We start from the raw sequence: 22463 nt of genomic DNA, 5'->3' as shown, positions 1-22463 counted from the left end.
TGTTTTACATAGGATTCTCCATAATCAAGAGCTAAAGATGCAGGCAGCGATATAAGGTCTTAATTTCCAGTGATATCAATTCAGCATAATGCCTCTGAGTGATGTTAGTCCAGACTGAGACGATTGCAGAGTGTTGACTGTCTTCCCAGAACCCTCTGTAGCAGATCTATCAATCACTATATATTAGTCAAACACAATCATAAAAATTTTAGGCTGCTTGTAAGCTGGTTTCCTCTTTTCGGCCAGTAGAGGCCTCTTTACTCACGCAGAAGCTGCCTGGCTCAAATTCAAAGCCAATGCAGCGTGATGCAGTCCCATACAGAAATCTGCACTGCTCTGATATTGTACTCAGGCCTCAGAAACAGTTATGACAAACAAATGCCATATAGTGTGGATGTAGTCCAGGAACCAATGGAAATTCCCTAAGCATGTAGTGAAAGTGATCAGCGTGAGTGTCCCTGTTAGCAAAAGCAAAGATTAAGAAGCATTTTTTCCAAGGCTGTCCAGTTAAGATTTCAGGTGTTTGCAACATGCCTATGAGAATATAATCACAGCTTCCTTTGCAGAGTTTGTCTTCTTCAGAAATCAAGAAGGTAGCATTTATATTCTCCACTCAGCTCCCCTTCCAATGCTATCCACCTATTAAAAGTAATGACCTATCACCTTTTTCAGTTTTGTGACACCTGAGCAGTGAATCACTCCAATTTACTGCTGGATTCTCTGACACTGTATGCATCACTAGCAGATTGATTAAGAAAAGCAAAACACAAGCTGCAGCAGGTTTCACAAAGTTCTGCTCATTCAGCACAAGGCATTTTCAGATGTCTTACCACTGCATCATTGTATCTGCAGAGCAATTTCGGTCCTTGAGGTTATCCTTTTCCCCAAACTTGGATGACTACAATCCAGATATCCCAGAGTGGAGAAGGGACATCAGCCGCGTAGTCAAGAGAGCTCTGGTGGAGGTAAGCAATGTGTATAAACTGTCTTATGGTGGCTCACTTTTTGCTTTCTGCCTACATTAGGACCAAATAAATTGTTCTCTCAAGGTGTCTCTCGGTCCCTTGCAACTATAAAAGGGGGAGAGATGAGTGTTTGAGTCCAGAATCCTTAATTTTATACAGGTGAAATGATCCCATCCTATGACAATCTAGTGCTCGGAGTTGGACTTCACTTTATTCTTTTTAATGGAATATTTCAGAGAAAAGGGCATCTGGAAAAACAAATTACTTGTGTGCGCGCTTAGCTTTACAAATGTCTTTTCTGTTGCACTGCAATCCTTCTTTTACTGCTGTGCTTATACAGCAGTGGAAAGCAATGCTCTTCTAATGGAATTACAAATATGCTGTAGGAAACTTAGAAGATCAAAGAGAAAATAATTTTCACTACTAAGAAGAGCACCCAAGTATGTACTTCATATTTTTCATATAGCATGAGTTTCATGGGTCAAGATTGGGTGCTATTTCTCCCACCAACACTACAGAAAAGCTCTGAAGTTCCTTCTCTCACCGTGAAACAGAATGTCATAAAAACATTGTTTGTCTGAAGACTTGGGATTCAAACCAAGGGGCAGAGAAATGTATGTTAGAAGAGATAGGCATCAGTGGCAGTTTCTCAGCTCAGCAGAAAAATAGGAACTGTTCAAAACACATTTGTGCCCACCTGATTAATGTATTTCCAGCCTTTTTGCATAGATGGTATCATGAATAAAAAGCTTGCTAATAACATCCACCACCTTTGTTTCCATTCAAAATTTGAGAAATATTTTTTTTTTTTAAAAGCAGAAAATTTGTCTGAGTACTTACTGAAAGGATTTTTATTTTTTTTTTTTTCCAATTCCCTGAAAAGACAGAAGGAGAGGAGGAAACACAAAAAAACACCCCAGTTTTCTGAAGCTTGTCCTTTTGGCTTATTTATGTCTGTATCAAGTACTCAAGGTTCCATTTATCTTTAGGATGAATTTTCAAAAGATAAACAACTCAAAAGAAAATCAAGCCATGAAAAAAAGGATTATAAAAATCACAGTACCAAGGATATATTCCCAAAGCAAAGCAGTGAAAACACAGTCTTTTCGTTGTTTGCATAAGAAAAAACTGATAGCTAATTATCCCCCTTTATATAGCTAAATGATTCACCTTAAATAAGCCTTTGTTAGAAGTTCCTATAGAAATTAAAGTTAAAACCAATAGATTCTATCGCAGTTAAGTACACTGTATAAAAATAAGTTGAATAACTAAATAATTCAACAGGAAATTATAGCTGTGCTATAGAATTTTTATGAACTTTTATTTAAGTATTACATTCTTATTAAGGAGTCCTGCAGACTTGGATAAAAATTCTGCATAAGAAATTATAGTTCTCTACTCAAATCTTATCTTCTCTGTGTGTAAGGATAATTTCACATTATCACAAAATATCCTATTTTGTATTACAATCATAATTATTCCTCACATCACTGATTTTTTGAGTTCTGTCTTCTACTTTTGATGAATACAAGAATGAACTGAGTACATCAGACAAAAGCTTCTGGCTAAAAATAATAATAATCATCATCATTCTCAGTCTCAGAAAATGAAGACTTTCCATTAACTGGTAAAGCTGTGTCTTTTTCTTGACATCTTAAAACAACCTGTTAGGCAGGCACAAATAATACAAGCCCTAGCTTCACAGATGCTTGGTAAGAATGTATGAAACTTTTATGCTGTTATAATTCTTCTTCTAAACCCCACTAAAAAACAGGAGTAATGAAAGCTCGTGGGTTGTCTTTTTTTTTTTTTTTTTTGGTATGCAGTGGAAAGTTTCCTTTTTCATAGCTCTACACAGTATTCCCTCTGCTGTCAGCAGTCACATGTGGAGGTGATGGAGAGCTTCAGTCAAAGTTCAGATGTTATCCCATCCTCTGCATTAAGCCTTGGCTCCTGAACCACTTCACAAGTCTTAGGTTTAATTAACATCAGAGCATTTCATGTTCTGCAGACATCCTGTTGTACCCAGCTACCATGGTCTGCCCTTATGTGAGGGTACTTCCCCACCCCTCCAGCTCAAAAATGAATGTAACAATAATTAGCATTTTAAAATCAGATATTTAAACAACAGGCTGGACAATCCACAACAAAGAGGCAGTGGAGGAAGATTCAGCAGACTGTGTTTCTCCTCCTTTTGGCCCGTAGAACTTCCTGAAAGCCAACAAACTTGTTTTCTGGAGAAGAACTCTACAATGCACTCTGCAATGTCTTCATAACAGCACCTGAAACCCATACATAGAGATGATCCTAACAGTGATGACTGTGGGGTATTTGCTTTCTGAATTTTGGCTAATTTTGCATTGAAGGAATGTTTGGGTCTAAACTAATGGTTTAAGATGTTCAGCCAACAAGATGTTAAATAGTTGCACATTAATACAACATATAACATCTAAATAAATAAATTCCTCATTACCTTGTAGAACTGACCCAGGGTGTGAACTATAAAGAATTTGACTTTTGGGGATTCAAATCTGATTCATGTTCTTATTTTTCCACCTGAGTCTCCAAGAGGATTTTAGGCTCTGTTTTGATTAATCAGATCTTTAGAGTGCAATTCAGCCCACATACCTTACCTTTTAACAGGCTACTTCTTAATACTGACAAAACAAAAAAACCTCAGGGATCAGCTTAGAGTACGCAGACAAGTTTAAAACTGCTATGTTCAGATAACATAAGTCGTAAGTCAGATTTAGGAATTCCTTTTAGCATGTCTGATGATCACTGTTGCCCCAGGACTGTATATTTTACAGCAGAATGAAGTAAAATTATTAATCCCTAATTTTTTTTACTTGCACTGGATTTTTACAAGATTCTCTTCTCAGTACAAGAGGCAACTAACATCACTTCTGTAAGAACTGCAGTGCTTTCACAAAGAAATTGTCAGCATTCAGTGCCATCCCTGCTGTCCACTAATTGTCTATGTATCAGGCAACAGGTATTTCAAGCAAGCATATTCTGGTCGCAGTGCTCCCTGGCCTGCCCACATCTGCTGAACTCTTCATTTTGCCATATCAAGATGCCACAGGGGAAAATAAAAGAACAGCAGAAGACCTAGAGCAGGTACTGTGTCTGCTCCTCAGGGAAGTATACATTTTTGCATTTGTTTGTGTATATGCGATTTCCAAGTGAAATAATTACTGCCATCAGATTAACTGAGATCTAAACAATGACTGTGTTATGTTCAGTGTCCTCTTTAATTTTTTGGTTGTTTGTTTTTCCACAAAAACCAGCATTAGATGTGTAATTTAGGATCCGAAACTCATATGGTATCCCTCAGTATAGTTAAATTTGTATGATGACTTTTCTTCCTTGGGAGAGAAGAAAGATTCTATTCTACCTCATGAAAATTGGAAGACAGCAGGAAGATTTACTGGATGGTTCCTGCTGAACTACACTGGGGTAACCTCATGAGAAAGAGTTTATGAGATGGTCAAAAAAATCTGAGAAAATGTTGGAGGATAGGGCTGGGTGGTAAACCTGGAAAGACCACAATTTCATTGGCCTTTTAGAACATAGGGAATATGTTAGATTATCCTGCTGGCTATCTTCAACATTCTGGCAGTGGGGTTGAGCAACTCCAGCATGTTCTGCCAGTATGAAGCTGAAATAGGCTGCAGTGAACAAGAAAACTGTATCTACCTGCAATACCCAAAAGGTTCTGCCCATGAGTGGACAGTGGAATGGAGTGAGTCACCATGATTGTGACTAAAAGTTAAAATATTGTGCAGGGCAGAAATCTTGATGCAACTCCCACTTTATTATCTCAGGTTCCAGAGGCAAAAAGATAATTAGCTCTACATGGAGCACCACTGTGTCTGTCCATAAAGCATGTCAGTGGCCCAAGAGCAGACATACACCCTTGTGGGTGTGAGCTTTATAAGTACAAGAGCAGAAGATGCTACCAGCTCACAAATCTCAGCCATTGCATTACCCAGAAATGCTGAGCACTTTATCATATCTGCTACCCATCTATCTTCACCCATATTCTTAAACCTTCTGCTGCTCAGCATTCTTAACAATGTTTTGATCTGCTCTGTCAAATCTTTCCTCCCTTTCTAATTCACCTCCCTTTTATTTTACGCTATCTCAAATTGACACGGAAGCCACTCCATGAACTACCAAGTTTACATCTGTCCCAGCTCCCTTCCAACACTCAGCAGCTTACTGTATTCTGCTATTTACTCCCTCTCTAGTTATCTCTCTCCTTTTTTCCACCTGTAAAAATGGAATCTCTGTGCCTGTGAAGAAAGGGAGCCCTGACAGTTCTCTCACAACCCTTCAAATTGGACAAGAAGAAATGACATTTTCAATGGGAGTCCTGCAACTTCACTGGCATCCTGCAGGGCCCAAAGAATAACCTTTGAAGAGAGTGAAATTACTTGCCATTTGCAGCCAGCTGTTTTTTTTTTATGGAGAAGTATCTTCCCTGCTCCCACCAGGATCATCAGAGTGTGATTTCTTACTGGTCTGTGGCTAATACATTTCCCCCTTTTAGGGGAATTCTAGTAGAAAATGCCATGGTTTTCAATGGGAACTACATAAGAAATGCCCCAAAAGGTTTTTATGCTCTCAGCTCTGAAGCATATTCTGGTACTGATCCTGTTTCGTCATCCTGTAATTTGGCCTGTAATCCTTCTCTATCCTTTTCTCAAAGTGTTCAGAGAACATTTGCTGAGATTAATACTGACAGCAGATGTTTTTGCTGATGATAGCTAAAGTTGCTTCTTAGGTACTTTATGATGTATAGTTTTCTTTTCTGATAGGAATACAAATCTTTTGTATGCACAAGCAAGCAGCAAGCCATTCAAAGACTAGTATGCAAGTCTGTGTTTGCAGGTGCAGACCCAAAGGAGTTACAGTTCTGGATAACTTTTCTAGTTTGGAAGGGAAACTTCAAATTACACAGGAACCAAACAGAAGTGCTTTGGAAGGGAATGCAAGAGAATAACATTTTTACCAAGTACTTATTGCATAAGTTCATTTTTTTCCCCACACTTTAAGATCTCTCTGGTCAGACTCTGGGTGGTCTCTAGGTTCCCTCTGAGTTCAGAGGCAGCTATATGTCTACTTGTCCCTTGGGAAACTAGACCTCACTTGCCTCTTGTTAAAGTTTACTAAATGCATAAGCCATGAGCTGTTGGGTACATAAATAGTTGGACTGTCAAAGCATATAAGCCAGGCTATAGACTACACAAAACAATAGATTTTTCCATTAGAATGAAACATTTGTGTCTTGTGCTCTTGTTCAAACTATGTGGCACAATGGTAGAAAGCCATTTTTTTCCTCAATTTGATGTATTACTCTAATTCAAGGGTCTCAAAAATTACATTTTCTAAGTGCAGTACCGCAGAGAAAGGTGATAACAGATATAGCTGCTTTAAGGCAGTCTTTAATTACCCAAGAAAGATAAAGGTCACAATCTGTTAAATAAAAATGGCTGCTTACCACCTGCCAAAGATCATGACTGACCAAACACTCCAAAGAAGGTGATCTCTGAGTAGAAATGACTTCCTTTGTGGCAGCCAGCCCTTTAATGAGGTTAGGGAAAGGTGGAGCCTGGCTTCTGGTTCCACAGGTGAATTGCTTCCACTGGTGCTGTTAGGGCTGGCCTTGCCCATTCTCAGGGTGCTCAATCCCTGGTTCAGGCCATGACTTACATTTCCCATACAAGTACTAATTGGTGTCATATTTCTTCACAGGTTACATTCACAAAATTGAAATCTGCATTCCAGATACTTCCCACAGGAGAATAAAATCCCTTTAAATTAGTATCCATTCTTGATAGGTGAAAAATGTTATGCATAAGACTAGAAGACACTTTCTCAGCGTACAACATAGGACAATTCTATCTAACACAAATGCAGATTGTGTGATGATCTCAATTTACTTTGTCCACTCTACTTTCTATAATCAATATAAACTCATTCTTCACAGTTTTATAGAAATGAAGAAGTGGTTTCATCCTGTGGAATTCCCAAACATTTTGCACACGACAAAAAAAATCTTGTATTCATGATCAGAATGCTATGTTTGCTTTTTTTTTTCCCCCCTCTCCTTTTTCCCCCCTCTTAAATTACAGCACTGGTTCACCTGCTTTGTTTTCTAGCAGGTGAGACAGAAACCTGCTTAGAAATGGAGAAATAAGTGACAGTTATTAAAATGCTGCTGCTTCATGCCCTTGTTGTCACTGCAACACTTCTAAAATACCTTGCAAAAAGACCCACTGAAAATAACCATTGGCCAATTGGTCTGGAATGCAATTGTTGAGACTGTCTTTATGGACAGGCTAGGTGAATGTGATGATTACAGAATTCACATATGCTGGATTCAAAAGCATAGAATTTTTCCTCTTCTGTAAAAGGTAGACCCTTAAATAGAAGCATTTTAAGTAATTTTTTTTAGTACTTTTAGCACTAACCCAACTCAAAATGAATGCACAGTAGGAAGAAGAATATTCTACTTAAAATTCAATAGAGGGCAGTGGTACAGACACAATCACTCAGTTGTTTCAGTGTATGTTTTTACTTTGTATGAGGATTCTGAAGGGTTATGTTTATAACTATGGAGGTGTTTTTTTCCATATTATATAATGCAGACTTTTTGTGAAATACAGGAAGTGTATCTCTTGCTAAGTCAAATGTAAGCAGGACATATATGAGAACTCTAAAGAGATATTTTCATATCAAGACAAGGTTTCCATGTTTTCCTGTTCTCCATTTACCTAGTCTATTCAAAATAACTGTAAAAGCAGAATGTAAACAAGATGCAAGAGCAACTACCTAATGACATTTGAAGTCATTAATCTTATCTCTGAAAAGAGCTATCAGCAATGTAGAAAGCATGATGGAGTCTTTGGCAAATGGCATCACCAGCTGGTTAGTTGCCAACGGTGATCAACATATTGCAGCTGTGACCACTATCTGTACCCAACCAAAAAGATGGGAAATGACATAGATGACTGAGTATCAAATAGACAGTGATGAAATAAGAAAGCAAAATACCTCTAATACTATGGAAGCTACTGCCCACAAGTCTGCATGCTTATATAAGGATTTGCTCCTTAAAGCAGCTTTAGGTTTATTTCTGCTTCACTGTATGTGACATATCTTCTATCTTTATTTGTGCTGGGTTCTGAACTCCTCTCTTAAACTTCAATGTTTTAGCATATTTTTTCTTATTACTCTTCTTTCCTCTCATGTAATTCAGATAAGTCAATCACAATAATATTTTAGCAAGGTGATAATTAAGTGAACACTTTCAGAGCCTACAGAAAAAGGTGGAAATCAATCCTAGAAATTAAATTCTCAGAAGAAAAGGAGCAAATATCTAAAGTTTACTAGAAGAGATTTCTCTTTAACATTTGCAGCTTTGCTGCTTGAGGAAAGCCTAGCAACTAAGAAGTAAACAAAAATGGGAAGAAAAAGGAATAATATGAACATTTTCTTGTTTTTCTCTCTTTAGCTAGCTTTTCTTGATCAGCTGCTTGTGTGTCATAAAATACATTATCTGTATATTTTCTTTATGCCTATAACACTATAAGGTGAGGGAAGGTAAAGCAATAACAGTAGAGTAGCAAAGTCCCATGCTGGAGCAACTGAGGACAAGCCCAAATACAGTAGCCGTAGATGCAAAAAACAGAGAAATAAAATTTGCTTACCTACAGAAAGCCTCAAGCACGCAGGGATTACCAGACAGATACCAGTGCTTCCACTGCCAGCCCTTAAATAAGGTCTGGGAAGGGTCGGATCCTGGCTCCACCCCTTCCAGTCACTCAGGTACACTGCATGCACCTGAGCTTCCCTGGATTGGCCCTGCCTTTCCACCAGGTGCTCAATCACTGCTTTGGGCTGTGACTCCACATTCCTGCTACAATGCCATTCAACTAACTTCTGCCACGTGACTATCAGACTTCTCATCTCTTCATTCTTGCTTAATATACAGAGCAGACCTGGATTTTCAAAACTCCCAGTCACCTTTGTTTAGCTATAGTGTATACTTGTTCATATTTCTAGGGTCTGTCTAGGGTTTGTATCTGCTGATCAGTTCTTGTCCCAGACTAACTACAGACATGTTCTCTACCTTGTGCTCTTCTGGTATTTCTCAGTACTATGGCAGCCTGATTTTTGCATCTTTCGTCAAAGAACCTAAGAAGTTTCTGCTTGACCCAAGTAAGTCAGCGACTTTGGTCTTTTCAGAGCTAAGATAAGAGAGGCTGAGAGGCCTCGTGTGAATTAAATAAGTTTTCTTAGGGTGAGCGGTACAGTTTAATGTAATGTATGTTTGCCCTGACTCCTGTTTCGCTTTTTTACTACCAGTTCAATTGGCTTCCTACCAATCAATGTGCATAATTCTTTCCTTAGCTGTTTATTGATTTAGCCAATGAATTGAACAGAACTGTGCCACTCATTAGTTGAAATCCTTATACATTATCTTTAAAAATAATCTAGATTCTTAACTGGGACACACTAGCACATTTGAATCAATTAGTGTAAACCAATTTACACCAGAGATTTTAAAATATGATAAATAAATGCAAAAGTGCTCTTAGGAGTGATAATTCTGTTTCTTGGTTCACACAGTTCCTTCATAGTCCTAACTTTGACAAAATGCTAAGAGAAGCCAAATTAATTTTTGTTTTGTTCAATTTTTAAATTGGAATCTCTTTTCCTTCACAAATTGTCTGTTATTATTATTCATTATGTGTCCTTTGATGAAAAATGATACATGAAGAATGGTTTCTATTACTGAATTATTTTTGCACATCATGCTTAATTCTGCAAATGAAGCAGATAAAGTCAATGAGGCTCAGTTAAGGACCAAAACTAATCCTGAAAGCTAATTATTTTCACAAGGGAGACTCTTCAAGACTATAAATTAGAAGGTTGCTATTCTAAGATGTTACATCTTGAGCTGAGTTAGTTACATCTGAGTGAGAGAGGAACAGGAATGCTAACCTGTTCCCCAGTTGAACACCTAGCTGTTCAGTTAGAGTTATGTAGATATTCACTAAATAAATAGGCAAAAGCACTGTGACGTCTCCTTATTTGCTTTTTGAACAAAAATGTTTCCAAGGTACCACTTTAAATGCAGACATCAAGGCAGGCAAAAGGCCCTGTTTTCTGCTGAAACCATCTTATTACCTCAGTAAGCGTGAGATCAGCCTTTGTGTGGAGAACTACTTCAAACATGTTTTGTTCAACACAAATCATGAGAGTCAGAACCACACCTAGGTTAAAGTCCACTCACCTGTGATCCTCTGAGCTAGAAACAGACTTGATAGAATAAGAATGGCAGAAATTTTGCTTCTCCAGTCTGAGTGTGTGTCTACACTTCATAGATCCTTCTGAGACTGTGTGAGGACCAGAAACAACATCAGCACCAACTTACTTACTTACTTTCTCTTGAGTACTGTGTCCAATCCCAATGTGAAGCTGGCCTTTTAACTGTGTGCACCTGCTCAAATAATGAATTTTATAAGCCAGATCAAATGGTTTATATTTCAGATTATTTTAGTTGTATGGAAATAAATTTATTATTTGCTCTTCTTTTTCTATATATGTATGTCTCATGGACAATCTTACTTCCCATAAAAAGGAAAATTAAAATACTGTACCAAATGAACAAACATTGTAAAAGCATATCCAAATACACCTTTTCTTCCTAGTGTAAGGAAGACATATGTCTGACTCTTAAAAGATTTTCCAGTGCTTTTTAAGGTCTTGGACTGTTATTCATTTTCAGATTTGTTCAGAATTCATAAAGACCCAATAAAAAAGCTGCACTCTGAATTAAGCCCAGGAAATATGTGGTAGACTCTAAGCAGCATGAAGGGTTGCTGCCTGTTTTGACTCTGCATATAGTCCTGTAACACTGACAGCAAAAATGCTGATGACTTAAGGCAGAAATCATCTTTTTCTGAGTTACATTTGTACAATGAGATCCTCATTTACAACAAGGTAACAATGCAGTACAATGACAGTAAACTTCATTTGTGACTGTTTCACTCTTCCTTTATTCATTTTTCTTACTACTTCACTCTTACAACTTCTCTTTTTCCTATTAACTCTTACATCATATTACCAGCTGAGAATATTTGTTGGCCTTTGTCTCACACACTCAGCCTGCCAACCAGGAGGCTGCCACAGCACTCTGCAGCTATAGCATCCCTGTGGGTGCCACCATTCCATCCTCCTCATCCTGCTGTAGGACTCTTTAGCTGGGCCAGAAGAGGTCTTTTTACACATTTGTACACATCACTGGTGCAAAACAAACTCACTGCCCCTTCTCATGCTGACTTTCTCTAGGTTGTATTCTTCTATTCCTTGCCCAAATTCCTGATGAGGCCTGTAGTAGGTAATAACACTTGCTAGCTGCGTTCTGTTATCCATCACATGTACAGACCTTCCTTTTTAGTTAGATTCCATGTGCCATTATGTACCTGGTTTACAGCATTCCATCTGCATCTGTTGCTCCAGTTTTAGAGATGAAGTGCTCTTTAGTTGTCAGTCTTGGTTATTAATATGCTCAAATTCTTAAAGAGGGATATAATTTGCTTCCCAGGCTTTCTTCACATACAGCACAGCTTTATGTCACCATCCCTGCTGCTCTGAGCTTACCAGATGGCTCTTTGTGAGCAGGTGGTATTTTTTCTTACTGTTGGAAGAAATATATTTACTCATTCTGGCACCCATGGAAAAAAAAAAAAAAAAAAAAAAGTAAACTTTAAAGAGATATATTAAAAATATAAATAAAATGCATGTAAGAGTTATTGCCAAATTGATATTGGACCAAAGGCACCTATTCAAGTGATCAGCAGCCAAAAATGAAGTATAGAAGCCAAGAGAATTGAAAGAACCATTAAGAACATTAAAAAAATAGAAGCAGCAGATAAATCTCATACTGTGATGAATGATAGCCAAGGAACATCTAATCATATCAGGGTAGATTTACTGAAATAGCTCAACCAGACAAAAATGAAGAACATGAAAAGGATGGTTTAAAAAATATTGGAATGTTCTTTTTTTCTGACAATTTTTCATTAATCTTCAAGAAGGAATAAGGATTTATTTAAAACAAATTAAATTAAGTGTTGAGCATTACTGTACAATTCCTCTTTATCTTGGCATGGCTGTAAAAACACAGCATTCTCTGCAATTGCATAAGGGATGCAGGATGGAATTTTTTTGGCATTTTCCAGCCACTTCTCCCTCATACATCCACATGCAAAAGAGTGGGCATCATCCATTGGAAAAGTGCTTACTGCTGTGAGAAAAAAATGAAACATGAAACATCTAGAGAATCAACATACAGAAGACAAGGAAACTATCGAAAGTATGTCTATGGGTTTCCATTCCTTGATTAATCTATCAGGAATTTTGCTTTTAATAGCAACGTATCTGAAAATTCCTGGACACAATTGAAAATTAAAATAGAGAAAGCAGCTATGTGTGCATGGTATGAGAAACTGATTTTAAAAAGCAGTGTATACCAACAGACTGGACCAAAGCTGGACTTCTGACTCTACAAATACAGGTTCCAGACAGTTTTATCTTAACAAATGCTCATCTCTTCTGTTGCATCCTTTAGGGTGGAATAACTTGCTTTGTTTTTCTGCTAGAGCTCTTCTTGTTTTCATCACAATTATAGAAAGAAAATTGAGGGAAATAAATGTTCTGTGGGAGTTTTCTTCCATGAAGTAGAGGATAAAAGCACATTCTCTCTGTGAATACCAGAAGAATAGACGTAATGTACATTTTGTGTAAGACAAATACATCTCATATTCAGTCAACAGCATAGACATTATCAGAGCTTCAAACTATTCCTGATATGTTTTTGGAATCAGAGACCAGCTGGTCTGAAACTTAGGGTTGAATGAAATTCAGTTTGTTTCTAGGACTTGAAATTCAGTGCAAGCTGGGTAAGAAACTAAACCTTTCATTTTGATCCAGATGTGTTGGGAACGTGCTGTAAGAAACTAAAGCTGACCACTCAATATTTTCTTTGTTTTGAGCAGAGGTATGCTAACAATTGAAATGCTTATTTTTGCTATGTACTGATGTGGAATGGTCCTACAGGCACTCCATCTGGTGTAATGTTGTTTTGGGGCTCAATCTCTATTTGCAGCTGGGCTGCTCCTAGAGGAGTGTGAGGGGAGAATTTGTTTGTATCAGTCATTGCTGGCCATCCACATAACACTCTGGACATAGTACATGGAGATGTGTTCAGCCTTCATGAAACATCTTTTTATGAGGTGATAGGAATTTGTATTCAGAAAGTCCAGTGCGTTTGCAAAATCTTTGCTTAGCATATAGCTCCATTTCCTACTCACCTGTTAGCAATATAAGATGACCATAAGGAAAAAAAAAAAAAAAAGCATTTCTTATTTTCTTCTAACTTCCAGATTTCAGAAATACTGATCCAGAAACTGAACCAAAACTTCGTCCATTTTGAGTTGAAGCCAGGGGTTCGAGTCCTTGTCCATGCTGCCCATTTAACAGCAGGTGGGTGTCCTCTTTCTTAGTACACACTCACTGTTGATAAGCAAGCAGAACTCAGCGTGTGAGCAGAATTAAAATGCCCACTCCAATCCTCTGTTCTTTGTCACATCAAAAAAGTATAGTGGCATTTATAAATTTATAAATAATAATTTATAAATAATTTATTTATAAATTTATAATGCCAGCAGTAGATGTATGTACTTTTTGGCTGTCTTTGAAATATTCAACAGCTAAGGAGCACCATGGTATATTCAGCCTGGATCACAGAGTGCAAAGTTCACCAGCAAGTGCTGAACATTTTCTGATAATCTGGTGCAAATGAACAATCACAGCAGCAAAGCACAGTTAAAAAGCTGTTCAGCAGTCTGAAAGAGTCAATTTACATATGCACATACACATGCTTAGGCAGTTTGCCCTGTAACTAATCCTATCTCAAAATAAACCAGCTCTGAAGTCTTGATATTTAATTACACGTCTCTGCGTATTCTGTATAGAAAACCCTCATTTCACAGTACAGTTCCTATTTAATTATTGTAGGAGATGGGATGTATAAATCCATGCTCATTATTTTAGGAATTCCTTTTCTGGTGGATTTGCTGGATAAAAATCATGATTCTGATCAACTTCGGTTGCTAACATGCAAATAAAAAGCCTCAGTTCACTCATACTAGTGATCTGCTCTACAAAATGCTGTTCGTGGTATGAACAGGTCTGGCCAAGATGGTGTGAGCCCATGTGCTGCCCTGTCAACAAAAGGGAGGAAAAAGAGACTTTAAAAAGAAGTGTGGTGTGACTGCATTTACATCCTCCTAGAAGAAAGCCTTGGTGTTAGCAATACTTTGTGTTTTCTAAGCAGAACTTGCTAATATCTGCACTGGGAATATTGCTGCCTGTTTCTTCTTTCCTTTAGATGTGGAACATATGAGCGATGTTTGCTTTTAGACAAGTTAGAACCAAAAGCATAGAAAAGCAAAGATACAGCACAGCTGATTAATCTCTTAAGAATATAATAATAATAAAAATAATAATAAACAAAAAAACATCTTGGACAGTCAGTTTGACTGTTCTCTATTTTGTAGATTGTAAAAAAATGTTCATAGACATATGACATAAGAATTGCATAACTCTAATAACTCTATGTTTAAGATTTAAATCTGTATGCATTTTTTGGCCAATGAAGCAATCCTTGCCCTGAATGTTCTACACTGGCCAGTGATACAATATGTTCTTTCAGAAAATGCTCAGTGTTCATCTTGGAATTCCAGGAAAACTGTCTGAAAGCATCTGAATGTGAGCTTGCAACATGGAGTTACCTGAAATTGCTCACTGTTTTTGTAATTTGTTCCTGTGTGTTTACTCTGCTTGTGCACATTGCTGTTTTGCTTTTTGACTGATGTTCATTAAAGTCAGCATCAAATCCCACATCAACATTTAGAAATGACTCATCTAGCCCTGAAGATCCTATAAGCCTTTTCTAATAAATTGTAGTTGGAAAGAATTGCCTCAGATATACGTGGTTAAGGCTCCTCTTTACCTTTTCCTACTGCAGGGACATACTGCATTTCATGCAGTGGAAACATGATGCTTAAAATCATGTCTCCAGCCTCATCTTTCATACAGGGTGAATCTCATCCATTTGAATTTAATCCAAATTTTCTGCTGTGTGTAGGAGCCTTCTGCACCTCCTTGGAGAGGAATCTGGGATATCTCTGCTTGAGTGTGCAGTTGCCTAAAAGCTGGGCAGCTCCAGTCCAAAGCCAGTTAGCACAGGTACTGACAGCTTTTCTCCTGGGCTACAAAGCCTTGTGTTCTGCCCTGTATGAACCAAAAGGCAGGGTCTATAGTGTGGCACACTGCTCTACTGTGTAACAGAGACTGCTCAGTTTAGATGTGCTGCATAAATATAGGATCTTTGTGCTTGCTGAAAATGTGTATCTTTATGTTTATGCACACATAAACATGAATGAATACTTTTTGTCTGTAATAGATTCAAACAGTCATTTGTGCTGACAGGTAGGTTTTGTTTTCTTCCCTTCTAAGCTATCAGTGAGATGTGAGTGATTGCTGTAACAATTCACAATGTCCTATAAGGAATGCCAAAGGATTTTGTCTCTTGCAGAAATATGATTCAGCAAGAATGCAAAATAAGCCTGGATTGCCAAATTAGATATTAAAAAGCCCAAAGAGCAGCTACTGTGGAGTCTTTGAGGGAATATTGTCCCTTATCATGTTGCTGATCTCATGGTTCAACTTCCTTAGTAAAAAGCCCACTTTTGTGACATCAAAACTGGGGAATAGATTAGAATTTGACAAAACACCAAAAAAGAGATTTGCTTTGCTGCTGAAAGCTCTTGTTTGCACTGTTAAGGAAGAAGAATTCTGCTTTTGAAATTCAAGCTTTTAAAAAAACTAAGATAAAGTGGGGTTCAAGCAAGGCAGGACCAGAACAGAAGCAGTCCCTGGGAAACACAACCCAGGGGGATTCACATGGCTGAGAGATGCAGCTCTGGAATGTAGAATCCTATTTCCAGTTTTACTTTGTGTTGGAATCCTGACAATTATGGGTTCTGTGTTGATTGAACCCCACAGCTCATCAAGTGTTTTTGTAAGTGCATGTGTACATATATGTATTATGGAATCATATAATCGTAGGATATCTTGAGTTGGAAGGGACCCAGAAGGAACATGGAGTGCAATTCCTGGCTCCTCACAGGGCCACTCAATAATCAGACCACATGTCTGAGAGCATTGTCCAGACAAACTTGTACGTAAATGCATCCCCGTTTCTCAGTGCACACATATGTTGCTCCTTGTGTGTGTACCTGGTCATACACAGCAGAAATCTCAGCATCAAAGAAGCTGCAGAGAACAAAAGTGCAAATATCTAAATTAATTTGGTTTGGACATTCAAGCAGAATGTGCAGAAATGAGCCTCTTTGTGCATGTTGCATTTAAACCCATGCATTCCCTGGGACACAGAAGAATGACAGGCGTTGGGCTCAGCACGTTTCACGGCTCTGTGTTCTTTGTTCAGGCCACACTGGAGGAAGAATTAATTCATGGCAATTCTGGACAACACATTGCAATCCATTCATCTCGTTCATTTCTGCCTCTCATGAAAAAAAATTAAAACAATGTCCCCAGCTCAGTGAACAACAGCCCCAGTTCTAAGGAAGAATAAAATGTGCCAGCATTCCTCACAAAGCAGTTAAATGGTTGTTTATGGCAAGGTTCTGAGTGCAAGATTAGAATAAGAAGATTGAGTGGCGCTGGAATCAGTCAGAGAGCCACTTCACCATCCTACAGAACTGCAGTAGCCACACAGTAGAAACACACACACAGTTCAGATGTATGAAGGATTCATAGCAATAGATGCCTCAGCTTCCTGAGCACAGCCTGCAGGATGCAGGAGGTTTTTCCACTTCTGATAAAATCTGGTTCATAGGCTGGGTATGATTGCTGAAAGCTTGCGTATGTGCAACACTGCTGCTGGAGTCTTTCTGTTTGTGTGTGTTATTTGAGCGATAGAAACTGCCTCTTTTTAATATTGTTTACTTTGTATTTCTGGGAAAGCACACTTCTGGATGTTTTGTGTGGCCTTATTTTGCAAGGGGCTATGAAAAGGTGCTGCAAAACTCTAAAGAGAAGCACTGGGAGACTTCTCGTTTGATTAAGAATTTTTATTTTCTATTTCTTTTTCTTGAACCTTTGCACTTCCTTGCAAAGATGACTTGTGGGAGAGAGAACAGGGCATGAGGGAAAGAGAGAAGTGTTCCAAGGAATAGGAAAGGGATAGACAAAGAAACTGAATATGTCAGAGGTGTGAGAAGAGCTTGCCATGGTAAGGCTTGGATGCTGAGGCAATGTTTGTGAAGGGCACCAGCCTCCTGATTGTGAAGAAAGAGGACTGAGCAGAGAGCAATACATTTGGTACTGGGACACTTGCTTCAGAAAAATCCAGTAGGCAGTTGCTCATTATTCAGCAGGCATTGAGAGCTACCCAGACTAGCTCCAGGCAAAATAGAAAGTCAACATGACAAGATAACCCATGGGTAGCTCCAGGATCCTTCAGAAAGTCTGGGTTTGGTACTCTAGTGACCTCATTTGCAACTACCTTCAGTAACTGCCTGCAACATAAGAGGGTGTTTTTCAGACTTTATTCTATAAAGTGCCAGAGAGGAGAGGCCTCTAAAGAGAAAGCTATGGTGCCTTTAGGGCTTAGACTGAGCACAACACCTAGTCTGAACCCAGGTTTCTTCCCAGCTGTATTGGAAAGAGAAAGGAGCCCTGAAGACAGGTGGACAGATGAGACACTTATAAATGCCGTAGGAGAGAATTAAGTACATTTTTGGAGAGAGAACTTTTCCCTCCAGGCCGGAGGTGACTCTAACCTTATCTCCCTCTCTTGCAGCTCCCCTGGTGGACCTCACTCCCAGTCACAGTGGTTCAGCAATGTTGATGCTCCTCTCTGTTGTTTTCGTGGGACTAGCTGTGTTTGTAATCTACAAATTCAAAAGGTATGACCTTCCCTGGGCCATCTGTTTCTCCCCACTGCTGCCAGGGATTTATTTGCTGGGCTTCCCTTTTCACAGTGATTTGTTTCTTGGTTTGCAAAAGCTAATGCTACATCATCTGCCAGAGTACCCCCCAATGATGGTTTTTGTTAATGTTTTAGGAAGATTCCTGGCCTTAATATATATGCACAGATGCAGAATGAAAAAGATCAAGAGATGGTCAGTCCAGTCAGTCAGAGGGAAAGCATACCTAATGTCCCTCAAAGTGAGCTGATGAGCCCTGAACAACTAGTAGATGAGAAGTTGGATGTCCAGCCCATAGGTAAATAACTTGCAGCAACCCGCAGTTGGTCAGACTCTGACTGATAATTGGCTAACCCTTTTCTCAGTCTTCCCCTTTCCCATCTCCCTGCACACTCCTCCCGCCATCCTCTTCTGCTGCAGTGTTAGCTTTGCTACAGGAAACCTTGCTAACTCTCCCCTCTCCCTCACTGCCCTGTGAAAGGGAGAGAAACAACTTTAGGCTTTTTCCCTCTCCTAGTTGCTGTGTAGATCCTCTTCCCTTCTCAAAAAACCCTGCTGCACTTAACTTGCGCTATAAGGCAATTTAATTTATTTTGCTGGGGCTGATGTTGTTATGGGGCTACAACTCACACCCGAGTCCTGTCCAGGAGAACTTCAGCCACCCTCACCTGGAGCATGGAGGTGAGCAGGTGATTCGGTAAGTCAAATCTAAAAGTTAAGTATTCGTTCACGTTTTCACTGCTGTGGCCTGTGTGATTCTCAGGGAAATAGAGCACAACCTGGGATCTCAGCACTGGGCTACTGGGTTTCCCCTCAGGCTGATTGCTCCCACATGATTCTGGTTGAAAAATTAACATTAGGATTTAAAGTGAACAGTATTGAGGTGATCATGCTGTGTTCAGTCACCCATTTGCTCATCTTACGTTATCACATTATTCTGAATAAAGTGCTGGGATGAAGCAGGAAGGTTTCATTCTGGGGGTATATTCTTCTAAAGCCAATATTGCTTAGGAATTGTTTGGGTATTGTTCAGCTTCATTTGTAAGGGGAAAGCTCCGCAGGCCCAGACCACGGGAACAGTATAGGACTCCAGCAAATAAGAACACAGATCTGCTTTAGATGAATTACTCATAAAATGTACAGTTCTTCTTACTGAGATAGAACTGATGCATAGTCATAACTAAGATATTTTATTTTCACAATTTCATCCACTTAACCAAGTGTTAGATCCCACCCAAGGAAGACCCAAAATTGTGTGGGAGTTTGCTAAAGCAGGTTTGATGTTTTAGCTACTACGGAGAGAGAGAAAGGGGAAGGGCAATTAAAAGAGGAAATATAATGTGCTAAGATTGTGGCCTGTGAAACATCTTGGGAGGAAAAAGAAGAAAATCTCTTGATGAAATTGATGTCTAAATTGGAAGCTCCAGTGCAATCAGTAGTGATCTCTTGTCACACATTCACCAAGAGGAGATCTGGTAGCTATTAAAAGCTTTTTAGCAGCTATCCATCAGCAGACCTGGATATCCCTGCTTAGCAGTACACAGGATGGAGTGAGGGAACCAACCTTCCCATGTGGTGTTCCCCATACAGAGCAACCTCAGGCCACAGTCCAGAACCCAAGGAAAGGAAATGCAGCCAAGGTAGTCTGGACAGAGGACTTCCAAAAGGCTTGTGGATCACCAAGAGGTTTCAAGCCAAGACCCGGAGCGGTGGGTCCTAAATTTTAACAATTATTCTTTCTTTCTTTTTTTTTTTTTTTTCTCCCCCTCTGTTTTTATCCTGGAAGCTCCAAAATTGGTCTAAGTTGCTAAGGGAGAAACACCCAATTTCAGGCCAGGAACCCAGTTCCCAGAGTTAGTTGAGCTTTTAGATTCCTCTTTCTAAAGGAATGTAATGATGATGATTTCCACTGTTGGCAGAGAGTAGCAAATGTTTTCAGAGGTCATTCAGACTGAAGAGACAACAGTCAGCCAGCCACTAGCTCTACTCTTGCTGATGTTGGGAATTAATCTCTTGAAGCCTTTGGGATTACAGAACTCAAAAGCCCAGTTGGGGGTTTGGTTTTCATTTGGTACAACTGTAGCATTTTTGGCTTTCTACAATAGCTAGCATTCTGTGGATTTCAGAGCTGTACCCTGCACTGCTGATCACTGTATTGAACCAGAAAATGGCCTTTTATTCATCCTTGGGTTTCACCTGTAACTACAATAGTAAGCACAAAAGGGACAGATAGTCTCAATTCTCCATCAAAAGAAATCCTTCCAACAAACTTCTTAGGAGTGTTTTTTCCCCTTCTGGAAGTAAGACAAATGTGGAAACTAAATCAGAGATCACTGACAAAATGAGAAGGTCTGGACATAGATGTGAATAAAGTGCAAAGGCTCTTTACACTTGTATACAATCACTTCATGTGTTTTTGTAAATCAGCAATTTCTTTTTTAATGAGTTTTCCTTCTTTTGGGAAAACCAAACAATACTGCAATTGGGTGTTTCTCTTCATATGCTTGTTCAGAAGCTAGTTTTTTTTCCAACTCGTTTGACTAACGTTCAGACACCCTTCCTTGGAGGAATGTAAATGAACGTCCCTGGATCATTTAATTTTCTCTCCAAACACTGGCAGCAAAAAAACACATTTTCTGGGTGTGAGTAGTTTAGGCTCTTCTTTTGTAAAGGCAAAGCTTAAGGTTATTTATGAAATTTCTAATACCTTCTAATTGCAAATGAGTTATGCTTTTCCACTGAGGACCTCAGCCCCTCCTTCCCTCCACCCTTCTGCTCTGGCCACTCCCTCTTCTATTCTACATGGGTGAATCATCTTCATTAGCAAAAGAACACCTTCAGAGTTTTGAATGACGAGAAAACATTTGTGAGAAGAACGTATCAGTCTGGAGCTGTTCAATCCCAAAGGCCAGCAAGGTTTTACCTTCAGACATCTTCAACAAAACACAATAATTATTTGCTGACTCTTATGTTGTTCTCTCTTTGCCACAGGAAGTATTTCCACAGCTGCTGAGCCCCAGAGCACAAAAGAAATCCCTACCTATGTAAATGGTTGAATTGAGGACACCGATATATATCTATATTGGAGAAAAAAAGAGAACTCATTGCATTTGGACTTTTTAATTCTTCAGATGACAAAGGGTTTTTAGCTTTAAGCCTGTGCATGTGGACATTATACTGAGACCATAGCAGAACTGCATTGTACAGGTGTTCAATTTTAGTGGGGGGTGGGGGTGGGGGGAGGAACTGATATCACTATTCACCCCTGAAGCCCTTCCTGTCACTCCTCCACTCTCTTTTCTTCTGATCTGTCTCTAATTTGTAGAAAATTCATAATGATATAGGCCAAGAATATGCATGGGGGTCTCTTCTTTAGGGAGATGGGTGGGCTGAGATGGGGGGGGAGAAGGGTTGGGGAGGTGGGAGGGAGCATCTAGGGTTCTTGGCTTTAGATTTAACTGCTCAATTTTAGCACTTTGAGGCCGTGGGAGGGCTAGCCGCCCCAGCAGACTTTAATAGGACACAAGAGAAATCACACTGGAGTTTAAAGGCACTGAAAATCTTGGGTCAGTCTGGTTTATGTCTTAATTTGAACTTCGCCCTTCATTCCTCTAGCTGCAGCTGCTGCCTGCGCCCCACAGTTGCACAGAAACTGAGTATGAGCTCGGGCAATCCCAACCGCAAAGCCAGGCTCCTCCTTATTAAACAGCTTTTTAGCCTACTCACACCAAGGCACCCCTTTGAGAGCACTGTTTGGAAATAACTTTCTGCCTCCCAACCTTGGGCTGAACAGAACTAGGATGCATTGCAGGCAGGAGGTCTGTATTGCCAGCATGAACTTACACTGCATTTTGTACCAGCCTTACAACTTAAATTTTGACTAAGATAAAGCCTAGTAACATCCTCAACCACTTTTATTGTTGATCTTGGAGACCATTGTTTGAGGTGGAAAAGGGGAGAGCAAAGCTGGATTTGGCTTGAGCACGTTCCCATACATTTTGAGCCCTAGCACCGCAGGACAGTTGTTGTACAAGTTCTTACCACTAATATAAGTGGTGCCTTACATTGCAACTGGAAATGTGACTTCAGGACCCATGCATGTAGGCTACAAAAAAGAAAGGGAAAGCAGACTTAGCACACCTCAAACAAGACCACAGCACCAGGTATCTGGCTGAAGCCTATGCCATAATCATCACAATTGCTGATTTACAACACCACTCAGGTAAACTCAGAAATAAGATTTTGGCTCGAAGCGCAAAGAAAGAAATACAGTTGCCAACATACATTTATTAGCTATGCTAGGTGAAAGCCAGTACCACCTAGTTCATAATTGGTGTAGCATGATTAGGATGCATCCCGATTCCTGATATGAATGTGTTTTGTTCAGTAGATGTTGCTCAAC

At 39.3% G+C, this 22463-nt stretch overlaps 1 protein-coding gene across 1 annotated transcript in view; it reads left to right on the top strand.

The window, feature by feature from the left end:
* The window catches only part of LOC306946941 (VPS10 domain-containing receptor SorCS1-like), a gene marked incomplete at both ends in the record, with an annotated part of 267367 nt that extends 246258 nt beyond the window's left edge, over window positions 1–21109 (top strand). Inside the window, 7 exons of the mRNA XM_079536080.1 lie at window positions 853–965; window positions 3954–4085; window positions 13427–13526; window positions 17935–18040; window positions 18199–18359; window positions 19652–19770; window positions 21053–21109. Coding sequence (XP_079392206.1) covers window positions 853–965; window positions 3954–4085; window positions 13427–13526; window positions 17935–18040; window positions 18199–18359; window positions 19652–19770; window positions 21053–21109 — 788 coding nt within the window. The remainder of the gene's footprint in view (window positions 1–852; window positions 966–3953; window positions 4086–13426; window positions 13527–17934; window positions 18041–18198; window positions 18360–19651; window positions 19771–21052) is intronic.
* Between the last annotated feature and the right edge of the window lie 1354 nt (window positions 21110–22463).

The sequence above is a fragment of the Tetrao urogallus genome, assembly GCF_951394365.1.
Source record: "Tetrao urogallus genome assembly, chromosome: 5".
In the NCBI taxonomy this organism is placed as follows: domain Eukaryota; kingdom Metazoa; phylum Chordata; class Aves; order Galliformes; family Phasianidae; genus Tetrao; species Tetrao urogallus.
This window is presented reverse-complemented; position numbering and strand designations above follow the sequence as displayed.